Genomic DNA, 12,780 nt, shown 5'->3' on the forward strand with positions numbered 1-12,780 from the left:
CGGTTTGGGACGATACATCGGATCGTGGTTCTGTCGCGCCTTTGCCCATCGTTGCTCTGATACCACTTGTCACGGGTCGATCGATCTAGCGTTCCCACACCCGTGCGGCTTTAGGAATTTCTCCCCAAGTAAGCCTTCCCACACTCACACTCGCAAGAACTTTAGAGAGAGAAACTCTAGAGAGAGAAGCTCTGAACTTTGTATTGCTTCTTGGAAAATGAGAGATGATCAAATGAGGGGGAGGAGACCCCATTATATACAAGTATCGGGCTGACCGTATCCGTAGATCTCTCCCCAATCTCAACGGTCGAGATCGTACTCCCCCAACTACCCCACCTACCGCATTTATTACGGAAGGGTACAATTACCGTATCGCCCGCCCCTAGGAGTATTCTAGAAGACATCAAGAAAACCCTAGTACTAGAACACTCGGGGCCCGCCTTCTCGTCCAAGGGTCGGTCACGGTCCATCGTCCAGAAAACCTCAGAAACGATCCAATTCTTCGGGCCGTGACACAAGACTATGTCTCTCGCCGAGGAACTCCGTCTTGGATAAGGCAAACGCGGGTCTAATATTTGATGCAGCATTAAATGTTCTTCAGATGATTTCCATAAACTTGATATGATCTCTCTAAGTAATGTACTGGCACTAAAGCGCAGAATAAAATGCCAAATCAAATATGACTACCATGTTATGGCTTGATGATAAATTGCATGTTCGTTTATATTTTTCACGGACAGGTTATCCAACCTGAGCGAAGGAAATCAAATCTCCATCCTCAGCATCTGGCTGAACACTCACAATCGGGATACACAGAATGTTTTCCGCAAGCCACTTCTATTCACGGAGTTTGGGATCTTGTCGAAGACTCGGGCTACAACCAGAATGATAAGGACCAGTTCTTCGACATGGACCATTTGGCAATCTATTACTCAGCTCGTGGAGGCGGCGCAGCAGCGGGCAGCATGTTCTGGCAGCTTTTGACCAAAGGAATGGACTCTTACGGCGATGTTTACGAGATCATGTTGAGCGAGAGCCCATTGACTGTGATCGCCATCGCTCAGTGGTCCCAGAAGCTGAACAGGATGACGAAGGTGTACGCAAGGCTGAAGAATATAGAGGAGTGGAAGAAGGCGAGCGACAGAAGGACGAATAATGGCGGAAATACAGGAACTGAAGAGAGTGGAGTTCTCAGATCAAGTAAAGAACACACATGCTTAAAGGTCGATATAGGATCGGGATAGGGACATTGCGGTTTTGTAAATAATTCCTGCTCGTCCAAGATCGAAGCAGAGCAAATTTTAACTGTTGAGTCTAATGTTTCGCGTGGTTAGGGGGCTCTTGTCCTCTTGTTTACACCATCCCTGGGTTCTTAGGTCACATGCAATTCGAAGTTCGAAAGTTGAATGTGTTTGTTAGAATTTTTAAATATTAAATCATATATTCATCAAATAACTTAAGCTTTTAGAATTGTTGACAGTGGTTCCATAAAATTATTGGTGTTCTACCCCCAATGTGATTCGGTGATTCTTAAATATCTCAAGAAATAAATCTCATGATCAACGCTTGTTTCCGGTAGGAATTGCCATCACGATTGGTTTGGTAAGAAGAAACCATAGATAGTTAGTCGTGTGACACGAGATAGAGACCATGGGTGATGAAATCCCAAGTTAGTAGTCGATGATGGTTGCTTTGTATAGTTGCGAGTGCATTACAATGACGTAGAGATTTAAGGGGTGTAGACCTAACATTGAGCTCACAAGCAATGGAGAGATTATTGGAATACATGTGTAAGTATTGTTAGAAAAAAATCTTACATCAGAGAATTTGAGTGATTTGGAGCAGTTAATATATCATAGTTGACCCATAACTCATAGGTTTAAGTTTTTGAGTGGAGGTGATCCAACTAGATATGTTGACTGGCTTGGACTTGGGTTGCCCCTTGGCGATTTCCTTTGGTGAAGGTATCGGACTTCAATCACGTGCTCACAACACATGGTATCAAAGTAAGGGGTTCCCTGGTCAAATTTTTCCAAGCCTCTATTTGCTTCCTCAATTACATATTTCCATACTTTATACTCAGACTAAAGTCCAAACACCTAGTTGCCTCCCCAATTACATATTTTCATGCTTTAAATTTAGAGTAAAGTTCAACCTACACACGAGAGACAATGTTAGATTACTTAAATATAAAACCATTCCTTCATCTAATACATTAAACTTTTAAATTAATTGGCAGTGGCCTCACAATGTTAGGAAATTCATACAAGTGAATCCAGTTTTTCCTTGAGATAGCAGTAACTCTTGGCATGTGTTGTGCTCATCAATATTTCTATCGAGTTTGCAGAGACTTGAGTAGGAAAATTTATAAACCATGTAATTATTGGTGCCATCCGAGGAAAAAAATTTAGAAAATAAAAAAAGAAGTCCTAAACTTATTGTATGGATGTCAATTCAGTCTTAAAATTTTCAATTTGACCAATTTTGTTCTAAATCTTTTTGATGATTTTGTTCTAAACTTACTGTTGAAGTTAACGCTAACCGTCCTATGTGGTAAGACGGCATTGATATGAACAATTTTTGCATTTTCTAATTAAAAAAAAAATCAGAAAAGTCGTTAAAAATTTGCAAAAAGTATCTATATCAGCGCCGGCCATACCACGTAAGATGCCTAACATCCACGTGAGCAATTTCCAGCCAAAATTGGCTTTAATGACTATATTGGCAAATTTTTTCCGAGACTATATTGGTAAATCATCAAAAGATTTAGGATTAAATTAGCCAAATTAAAAAGTTTAGGACTGAATTGGCATTGGTACAATAGATTTATGACTTTTTTTTGGGCAATCATCCCGAAAATAGACAAAATCATCAATTAGATTGGAATTCAGCGAAGTAATGTAGGCTTTGGTTTTGATAATTATGCTGCAAGAGGCGTTGAATAGATGCATTTAGTCGTTAATTCTTCTCAGCCATGATCCGCCCAAGTTAGGAAGATGTTTGAAAAATTTTAACAGCACGAGAGATTTATGCCAATAGCCGGCTTCACACGATTCAGACAAAAGTTTCATACGATTCCTCGATATGTCGACTACCTAGATGTTAAACCAAGATATGAATTGACATCAAAAGCAATTCTAATGTGAGGTTTATTCGATTCAGCTCTGGCTCAGTTCCCGGTTTTATGTTTCACTTCAATCCAACATTGCTCAACCATTTTCATAAAACACCCGCAATGTATATGAGTGATTGAAGTGGAGCATCGAAGTGATGGAATGATGGGATTGTTAAGCGGGTCGGTCCTGCTATGGCTATCGACCGACTTGCCCTCTCCAAGCCTAGAGTTGGCCCACGAGACTCGAACGAAGGTTTGGGTCTCGTGGACTTTAAAATGGAGAGGATTGTGTGAGGCTGGTTTCACAGAGCGGCAATAACCTCTTGCTGTTGGTACCGGAAGCTTTACAGACCGGACCCGTTGAGGCCTAGTATAGCCATCTCATTTGGTTACAAGCCCACCTTACTTAGCTCGCATTAATTCTATTTTAGTCAAGCGACAATGTGAGGCACCACATTCGACCACGAGCAATGCACACAACAAATTTTTATCGACACATTGTTAAAAGTGATTGTTAAATGTAATCTTCACAAAAGTAAAAAAGATATATCCATTCTTTATATTTATTAAATTGTTCATTCATCTTCAACCCCAGGATTCGACCAAATATAATAAGGCCCAGCCCATGAGTCTATCTCCATACCCAAGCGACAAAAGCTTCGAACCGTTCATCTCCGCTTTGGCAACGTCACCCTCCATCCAAAAACCGAAGTCTCATCATCTTCAACCTCCAGCCACAAAAATTCCCACCTTCTCTCTGCACTCGCACGGCACAGGGAGCGACAAAAATGGCGCTCACCACCGCATTCCTCCCAAGGAATCTCTCCCCGCCGTCCCTCGCCGTCAACAAGGTACAATGTCGCCCCCAAGAACTCAACAAGTAATTCGTGAACTTTCCCGTTTGAAAGCTCTCATTCGCGACCCTTCTCTGCTTCCGCTTTTCTCTGTTTTTTCTCTTGTCCTTCTCGCAGGCGAAATTGCCGGCGAGGAGCGGCGACCGCATGCGAGTGAGCTGCAGGAAGAAGGACCTGCACCCTCAGTTCTACGAGGACGCCAAGGTGTACTGCAACGGCGAGCTGGTGATGACCACCGGCGGGACCCAGCAGGAGTACGTCGTCGACGTCTGGTCCGGCAACCACCCCTTCTACCTCGGCAACCGCTCCGCCGTCCTCGTCGACGCGGACCAAGTCGAGAAATTCCGCAAGAAGTTCGGCGAGCTGTCGGAGATCATGGAGATCCCCGTGCTCAAGGGGGAGATCATAGTGCCCTCGCGGCGCAAGTCGGCTAAGGGTGGTAAGAAGAAGTAGGGTTTCTTTGTGCTGTGCCTTTTGCAATTAAAATTGTGATTGAGCCTTTGTTTAGTTGTTGTAATTGAATGAGATGGTTTCTGCTCTAATGGAAAGGGGAAATTGAGAGTGGTTGATGTGGAGAATTCACTTGTTCTTGCTCCTTTCTATGATGGTCGCTTTCTTTCCATGTCAAAATACCTGTGAAGCATAGTGGTTTTGATGCTGAGGGTGAATAAGGTATTGGATGATGTTCTCACTTTGCCATAATAGTTGGCTGAATTGTCTTAACGCCACGGGATGATGGAGTATGTATTGTGGAACGGGTCTACGGTCTTCCACTGAAGTCTCGGTTTGAGTGTAGAATGAGGGTGGAAGAGAACTTCGGTTGCTGATTTAACAGTGACTGTGAATGTTCGAGATCTCTGGGAAGCTGTTACACCTTGTTAGGGAAGAGCATTTTGCGAGGATTGATCTTGGGTAGATTTTGATGCTCGGGGTAATAAGTATCTGATTAGAGGTGATGCTGGACGAGGACTTCTTATTTATCATACTTCCCGAATGTGCATAGGGATAGGGAGTCCAGTTTGTATTCTTTTGTATGCGCACAAGAATGAATTGATTGACATCGAGGATAAAACGATGGTTCACCTCTGCAATCGATTACATCCTCTTAGCAGCGTTCTGAGCCTGATGGAGCAGGTATTACTAACTGAAGGTTTTCTTTTCTATGGGGGGCTGAAATTAGACATAGATAGAATTGAGGTGAAAATGAAACTTGAACACTTCAATTTATTTCACTTCAGCAACAAAAGAAGGTAGGAATAGAAAATGGATCATTATGGTTGTGGTGTTTGCTTTGCCATTTTGAACATGGAGTAGAAAAGGCTTGTGTTTAAATGTCAAAACTATTCTTTGAACAAATATATGACAGAGAGAAAAGTAAAGTGCCCTAGGAGTTATCTTGTTTCCTTTCTTTTGGCCGAGCAAATGAGTGACCCTTCCCTCATGCAAGTCCTCCTACAGCAGGGATGGGTAAATCCTCTCTTCTTTTTGGCTGGTAATGGATGAAACCTTTTGAATGTCCATTGTGGATGAATCATTGCCCAGTAAAAACAGAAAGCACTGCCACTTTCTACACAACTATAACTGCAGCTCTTATTTTATTGATGACACATGATTACATGACTGCATATTTCACTACAAGTGCCAGAAACGGCTTATTTAAGAGTGTCAGTCGAGAGCTTCTAGTAGCTTGCCTTCGTTTTTACTGATTCATCCAGGAGCTTAAAAGCTTAGGACTGTGATGGTGACGCTTCTTGTCACCAGTTGGAAGTAATAAAAAAAGCATGCGAATCCTGGGAATTCAGCATGACAGGCTTCCTGACTGGCACCTTCCCATTTTCTGCACTGGCTGTCACAACTTCCGGAGTCCCCGGAAAATCCTGACCAAGTTTGGCTATGCCTCTCAGACAGTTTTGCTTCTAGTGTGGCCAAATCTGTGACCGAAGAGGCACAATTTCATGAGACTCCAACAGTGGTTGTGAATCATTTAACAGATGAGTGCACATAGACAACTTCAAGGGAGATGGAAAAAGAAATAATCATCAAAACGGTATGGTGAAAGAGGGGCAATGCTACACCTCTATAAAGAAAGAAAAGGATGGACAAGAGGAAGAGGGAGTAATTGAGCCGACTACTCCTAAGCATAGCCATATCCAGAGCTGTTACTAATTCCTACTGAAAATAGTGGTGGCAGTGCTACGTTGTGTTACCATATATATAGCCACCGTATCATTCTTCCTTCCTGTCCGGTTTCTACAAAAGTATGGGTATATGGTGGACGGATGGATCAATTCTCTTGATTTGTTTGGATCGGAATGCTTGAATCAATTACAGAGTGCCAATGAATGATGAACCTGCAGAGCTTTTGTTGACTATGTATATCGGATTTCCAATCCTCCTGTCATTCCTTTGGCCACAAACAGAGAGTGAAGACTGCTATGGCCCGTGAGGGAGGATTTGTCTAGGTGGTCATGGAGTAGAATTAGGCAATTTAGAAAGCACATCAGAGGGAGTTGGAAATGTAAAATTCGCAGAACTTCTGTCCAGAGGATTTCTTGTTTATTGAGGTGATTGACATCACATGGCACTTCGTTTCTCTTATGGTGGAAATCGGTTTCAGGACCTGTATCTATTCTAAGCGCCCCAAACCACCGCAATCCATTATCACCAGGCAAGAAGATGACAACCCGTCTAAACAAGAAGAGAAAGATTCGAGAGGAAAAAAGAGGGACCAAGTTAGGTAATTGCTCGTTAGCTTAGGGATTTCGTCATCTGTTGCAACTGGAAATAGCAGAGAGCTAGTTCCATGACTGCATGTCAAGCAGCTTGCTTTACCAATTCCCTTGTCCTCTTTTTATGATGGTTTACTCTTGTGGTCGTCCGATAGAACAAGTTCCTTTTGATCCTTTATTGTGCGTGTTCGAAAGGGAGACCAAACTAGTGCTTGCTTCAGACGGAGGTGGCAATATGGGGCAGTTACCCACTTTTTAACTCAAATCTGTTGGGTTGGGTTGTATATGGGTACAAAAACTTCCATTAAATAGGTTGAAATGGGTCAGAAACATAGAAACCTAGTCTTACATGGGTTTTGATGAGCGATATAGCTCAACATCACAACTGCCGGGATGGCTTTATTTAGTTTATTATACACTAGTATAAGCTCGGAATTGGCCACGATAATCTGCTCGATCAATAGTTGAATTAACATGTATCTAAGAACACATGGTAACGTGAACTACATAGTTCAACATCACAAGGGCCGGGATGGCTTTTTTAGTTCATCATACACTAGTACAGAGTACTTAGCTGGGAACTAGCCTCGGTAATCCGTTGAATCAAGGTAATCCGTTGAATCAACAGTTGAAGTAATCTGTATCTAAGAACACATCGTAACATGAGCGATATAGTTCAACATCACAAGTGCCGGGATGGCTTTATTTAGTTTATTATACACTAGTACAGAGTACCAAGCTCGGAATTGGCCACGGTAATCTGCTCAATCAACAGTTGAAGAAAAGCACGCGAATCCAGGAAACTGAGCATTGCACGCTCCATTCCTCGCACCTTCCTAGTTCCTGCACTGGCGGTTGCAGTGGCCAGAGTTCCCGCAAAACCCCGACCGCGTTTTGCTCCACCTCTGGCATAATTTCCCCTCCACCATGGCCATCTCTGCATCGTAAAACTGCAGAAACCAATCACTAGGCTCAGCATAGCGATGGTACCTGATCGGCACACATTGAATACAACTTAAAAGAGAATTCATAAGGCACAAAAAGGTTGTGATCTAACCCGTAGAAATGAGGAGGAAAAAGATGGAGTGCAGCAAGATAGAGGGAGCGAGCCGATTGCTCATTAGCTTAGCCATTTCTTACCATCGGTTTGAGTTGAAAATTGTGGTGTTACTGGCGTGACTTCATGCTAATTTATCCATAGTCCAGTTGATCAGATCAGATTCTCTCTCTCTCTCTCTCTCTCTCTCTTCTTTTCAACGACACAATAAATTGATCAGCAGAGTAATCTTGGACAGATGGGTCAGTTTGCTCTCGATTCTCTGTATGTAAGGGTTGGAATTTGTGGAAGTAGGTCGTGGACCAGTCAAGAGATATCACTTGGAGATGATGAGCATGAACCAAAATACTGCTGGATTTGGCTGTACATGCATGACAATTATACATGATTATGGGCAAAATCTATTGCTTGTGATAAGAAATATTGGCCTGAAAACATGACCATTATGCACATGACAAGCTTGTAGTGTTGTGAGCAAGTGGACTACGCTGGTCAGCCTGAGTTACTCCAATTTGTTGTACTTCATAGCAAGGCATTCATCCGACTGCAAAGAAACGTCGTGAATGACTAGAGTCACTTGTTCAACCAACAAGATTAAGTTGATTTTTTCAGAAATTGGCTATTGTTACCAAGCTTTGGTGAAGATAGACAATCACATCCATCCAAAACTCAAATAAGAGCCGTAGGACTAGGATTCGTCTAGTTAAATTGATAATGTCATAAATTAAGATTTGAGTATCCTCGTCGTTTTTGTATATGTTCCTGTTTCTATTAATATGTTTATTTCTTTTTTCTCATTTTTAGACTATTTTTCTTCTTTAGAGTTTTCCTATTTTCACTGGATGTAGGAATTTCAGAAGATATAATTAACATTGTTGATGAATTACTGAAATTTGAGCAAGCCTTTGCTTTGGGGTTATCGCAATTCAGTTCTACTCTTAGCTATAATATATAACAAATTCTACATGCGGATGCGATACTTTGAAAGCAAGGGTCTGACGTCTAAAGAATTAATTTCGTTTCGAGTTATTATTAGTTGCAAATTCTCTAATAAACAAATGTACGGGAAAGTACCTAAAAAGTTATAAACTTATTGCATTGGTACTAATTCAGTTATAAATATTTTAATTGACCAATTTAGTCTTAAACTTTTTGTATTTGTGTCAATTAAGTGTATCCGGCCAATTTTAGCCTAAAATCACTAACGTGGATATCGGCCATCCTAGGTGGCATGGCCGGCGAGCGATGTTAACGTAGATAATATTTTATAATATTTTAAAAAAATTTGAATCTTGACTTTTTTTTCTTTTTTCTTCCTTTCATTTTGGCTAGCGAGGGCTAGTTAGCCCTCGCCAGATCTAGGAGAGGCCTTCACCAGCCGCGACGGCCTCACCCATGGCCGGCAAGGCCACAATGGGCCTCGTCTAGGGCCATCATGGCCTCGTTGGCTGTGAGCGAGGTAGCGAGAGCCCTCACCAGTGGCTAGCGAGGGTTGCCATCGACCCTAACCGACCAAATGAAAGAAAAAAAATAATAAGAAAAGAAAAGAACAAAAAATTACAAAAAATTATTTTAAAATGCCCATGTCAGCGCCGGTCTTGCCACATGGAACAGCTAGCATTCACGTCAATGATGTCCAACTAAAATTGGCTAGATGGTCTTAATTGACACAAATTAAAAAAGTTTAGAACTAAATTGGTCTAATTGAAAGGTCTATAACTGTATTGGTACGAATGCAATAGGTGTAGGACTTTTTTGGTATTTTTTCCAAAGACGTGTGATGACGAGTCCCGGCCCAAAGAAGCGAGTCAAATCCAAAAAGAAAAAGACTGTAAGATAGTTCTAATAGACGGTGACTCGAGAAGAGTAAAGTTCTTTAGGCATCACATTCAAAGCCTCTTAAGCATTATATTTCCCCTATGATTTCTCTAGCTACATATCTAAGATTTGCTACATTGTAATAATCCATCAACTCCATTGAACCTAAAGAATTACAATGGGGAAAAATTACTAAAAAAGTCCTAAATTTATTGTACGGATATCAATTCAATCATAAATCCTTTAATTTGGCAAATTTAGTCAAAATTTTTTTGACAATTTGACAATTTAGTTGTTCCGGCTAATTTTGACCCAAATTGCTAAGGTAGATGTCAGTCGCGCCATGTAAGACGGGCGACATTTTTTTGAATTTTATTATTATTATTATTTTTCATTGTTATCAGCAAGGGTCGCCGGCCATTGGGCAAGGACCTAAAAGCCCTCACCAATGACGAGCGAGGGTGCAAAGGCCATCGCCAGATTTGGGCGAAGCAGCAGACATGGGCCTCGCTCAGATGTGGCGAGGGTGCATTGGTGAGGCCACGAAGCCCTGCCCTAGGCCTTTGAGGCCATCACAATCTCTCTGGCCGCTAGTGAGGGCCACGACCCTCATCAGCTTCCTCACTAGCCACAATGACCAAAAAACAAAAAAGAAGAAGAAGAAGAAACGAAAAAGGAAAAGAAAAAAATTAAAATTTTAAAAATTGTCTATGTCAGTGCTGGCCATGCCATAGGAAAGGCGATATCGACATGAACGATTTTTGGCTAAAATTGGCCTAAATGACTAAATTGGCGAATTGTCAAAAGGTTTAGAGTTAAATTGGCCAAATTGAAATGTTTGAATTAAATTGATATCCATACAATATGATTATGATTTTTTTTTATTCTCCCATTACAATGGTGTTCATAGAATCTTCTAATATTCCCACTCCCGATGAAAGTTGTTACCCTCCAAACAAGAAAAAATAGTAAAACACGAAATAAAGGAGCATAATATCCTACCCATATTAGAAATAGGAACCAAATTTAAATGCTAAGTTTAATACAATCCTAATTGACAAGACTACTAATTTAACTCGGAGAAGAATCGTAGTCTTAGGGACCGTTTGTTATTTGAGTTGGGATCGATGGGCGATAGGCCTTTATCAAAACCCTGAAAAAAGAAGGCAATCTTTGAACAAGTATCATATTGCTTGATCTTGTGGACCACATAATTCTTCCTTGATTGGAGAAAACCCGTCATCCAGTTTTCCCGATAAACAATTGGATTGATCAATTTTTTATGGATTAGCACGAATGATATTGATCAATCCAAGCATATGCTTAAGAATCCTTGCTAAGCAAAACTCTTGTATGGATGCCTGGACTTGGACGGAATCACACAAAATCAATATCTTCAACTATGCTTGAGTAAACAGCCACCTTGATATGATTCTTTCTGGTTTTCTCCAACATAAACTTTCGTAAACATTATGGCCTAGTTTCCGACAAACAAAAGCAGACATGATTCAAGTTGACTTCGATGTTTGATTCATCAACATTCTCAATCTTCCCCATGATATCAAACACCTCATGCGATTCAAGTTCCTAATCTTCGATTATAAATTCTTTTGACACTTATCACGCCCATTATTTTGGCGTTGAGGAGGGTTTTGGATCATAATTTACTTGAGCGAGTTGCTATCATGGAGCAGTGAGAATCTTCGGTACTTGCTCAGAAATGCCATCAAACTTGGAGTTCAATCTAGCAAACTAATCATTTTTGGATAGAATTAGAATTGTATACCTCATAGGAAACTTTGCTCTAATGTCAAAACTGCCCAAAGATGACGAGTCCTCGGCAGTGAGTCCAATTTAATAAAGGATATGAAGAGAATTCGTCGTTGACCACAACTGAAAATGCGTAATTTCTTCAAGCATCATATCCGAAACTTCCGAAACCTGAAAGCTAGGATTTCTTAAGCATCACATTTAAGTAGAAAATTGCCTAGGACCTCTACAATCTGAAGAACACTTGAATTCTAATTGATAAAACTACTAAAATAATCAGACAAGAATATTAATCCTTTTAGAACTGTTTGACTTGTGGATCGATCCAATGGTTATTGTCACCAGAACTTGGTAAAATCTCAATGTTTGAGCGGATATCAACCTGCTCAGACTCTTGACTTTCGAATTACCAAATCATGTTTTAAATAAAGACGTGGTTTATGATTACAAGAAAACCCTTTAATTAGTATAAGAGGAAGCTCTTATCCCATCTGTCTCGCCAATCATTCATTTGCAGTTTAACATAGTTTTGGACTCCCTTGATGATAGGAGTGGGAGCCTCATGTCGCCATGTGGAGTTCTAGAGCAACCGAAGATGACGCAGGACCTCCACCTTAACGACCCTACCCATTCCACGTGCGCCAATCTCCTAAAGGCATGTGGACATTGATTTAGGAATCATTCTTTTATCCAATGTAAGACTTGGTATGTCACATCTATGGTTATAAAAATAACATAAAAAAAACTTAAGGTAATTGTTATTAGACTTGTCAAAGTGGGTTATAGATCCATTTTTTAGCTCATTTTATGGGATGGGTTGTTATATGAGTTTGTTATATTTAGTAAATATGTCATAAATGGGTTTAGAATGATAAAACTTAAAATAATATGGGTGTTAAATGGTTTCGCAACTTACTTAGACCCAATCAACCTTTATGAGTTTCTCTACACTCTCTTGCCCTCACTCGATCTTGCATTCGCTCATTTCATGCTCTCATCTTAGTTTGTGTATTAGTTTTCCTAAATTTTGTTAAATATAGAATTGTTTTAACAATATGGGTTGGATCGGGATATGTGATAAATATGGGTCACTAGATTTGTATTACATGAAAATGGATTAAAACGAGTTAAATGTGTCAAATTGAGTTGGACCATTTTCGATCCGACCCGACTCCCTCATTTGACAGATCTAGTTAAGTCTATAACAATTTTTAATTCACACTTTAGGTCAATTATAGAGCAACCTTTCAATGCCAAATTACTTAAACCCCGTCAATATATTATCTTTTTCACTTCCAAAACTGAAAATCAAAATAAAAACGAAAACATTATCTTGAGAGTTGAAATCCCGCCACTCCAAAAAAAATTAATAAAAAAAAAACCTTTGACTTCATGGATTTAGGTTGAGCCCATTATAGCATATGTCAGTTGGAGCTT

The 12,780-nt window shown here is 40.4% G+C and overlaps 2 protein-coding genes and 1 pseudogene across 2 annotated transcripts; 1 reads left to right on the forward strand and 2 right to left on the reverse strand.

Moving 5' to 3' along the window:
• Positions 1 to 3,780: 3,780 nt before the first annotated feature.
• Positions 3,781 to 4,547, forward strand: LOC115679780 (50S ribosomal protein L31, chloroplastic). The gene is made up of 2 exons (XM_030603487.2): positions 3,781 to 3,966; positions 4,087 to 4,547. The coding sequence occupies exons 1-2, from the start codon at positions 3,904 to 3,906 to the stop codon at positions 4,420 to 4,422; spliced, it is 399 nt and encodes a 132-aa protein (XP_030459347.1). The 5' UTR covers positions 3,781 to 3,903; the 3' UTR covers positions 4,423 to 4,547.
• Positions 4,548 to 5,688: 1,141 nt separating this feature from the next.
• On the reverse strand, positions 5,689 to 6,111 carry LOC115679781 (defensin-like protein 19). Its single transcript, XM_030603488.2, has 2 exons — positions 6,045 to 6,111; positions 5,689 to 5,885 (listed from the first exon to the last, which is right to left on the reverse strand). The coding sequence occupies exons 1-2, from the start codon at positions 6,109 to 6,111 to the stop codon at positions 5,689 to 5,691; spliced, it is 264 nt and encodes an 87-aa protein (XP_030459348.2).
• A 1,200-nt stretch (positions 6,112 to 7,311) lies between these two features.
• Positions 7,312 to 8,470, reverse strand: LOC130136290 (defensin-like protein 19; annotated as a pseudogene).
• Between the last annotated feature and the right edge of the window lie 4,310 nt (positions 8,471 to 12,780).

The sequence above is a fragment of the Syzygium oleosum genome, unplaced genomic scaffold (genome assembly GCF_021117445.2).
Source record: "Syzygium oleosum isolate NSW1041296 unplaced genomic scaffold, Sole_v2.1 Sole_v2.45, whole genome shotgun sequence".
NCBI classification, from domain to species: Eukaryota; Viridiplantae; Streptophyta; class Magnoliopsida; order Myrtales; family Myrtaceae; genus Syzygium; species Syzygium oleosum.

What these genes read in the sequence shown, in the direction of transcription:
- LOC115679780 (XM_030603487.2), top strand. Translation starts at nt 3,904, where the DNA reads ATGGCGCTCACCACCGCATTCCTCCCAAGGAATCTCTCCCCGCCGTCC. An exon ending in CGTCCCTCGCCGTCAACAAG is followed by an intron (nt 3,967 to 4,086) that starts GTACAATGTCGC and finishes TCCTTCTCGCAG; the next exon opens with GCGAAATTGCCGGCGAGGAG.
- LOC115679781 (XM_030603488.2), bottom strand. Translation starts at nt 6,111, where the DNA reads ATGCTTAGGAGTAGTCGGCTCAATTACTCCCTCTTCCTCTTGTCCATC. An exon ending in CCTTTTCTTTCTTTATAGAG is followed by an intron (nt 5,886 to 6,044) that starts GTGTAGCATTGC and finishes TGGCCACACTAG; the next exon opens with AAGCAAAACTGTCTGAGAGG.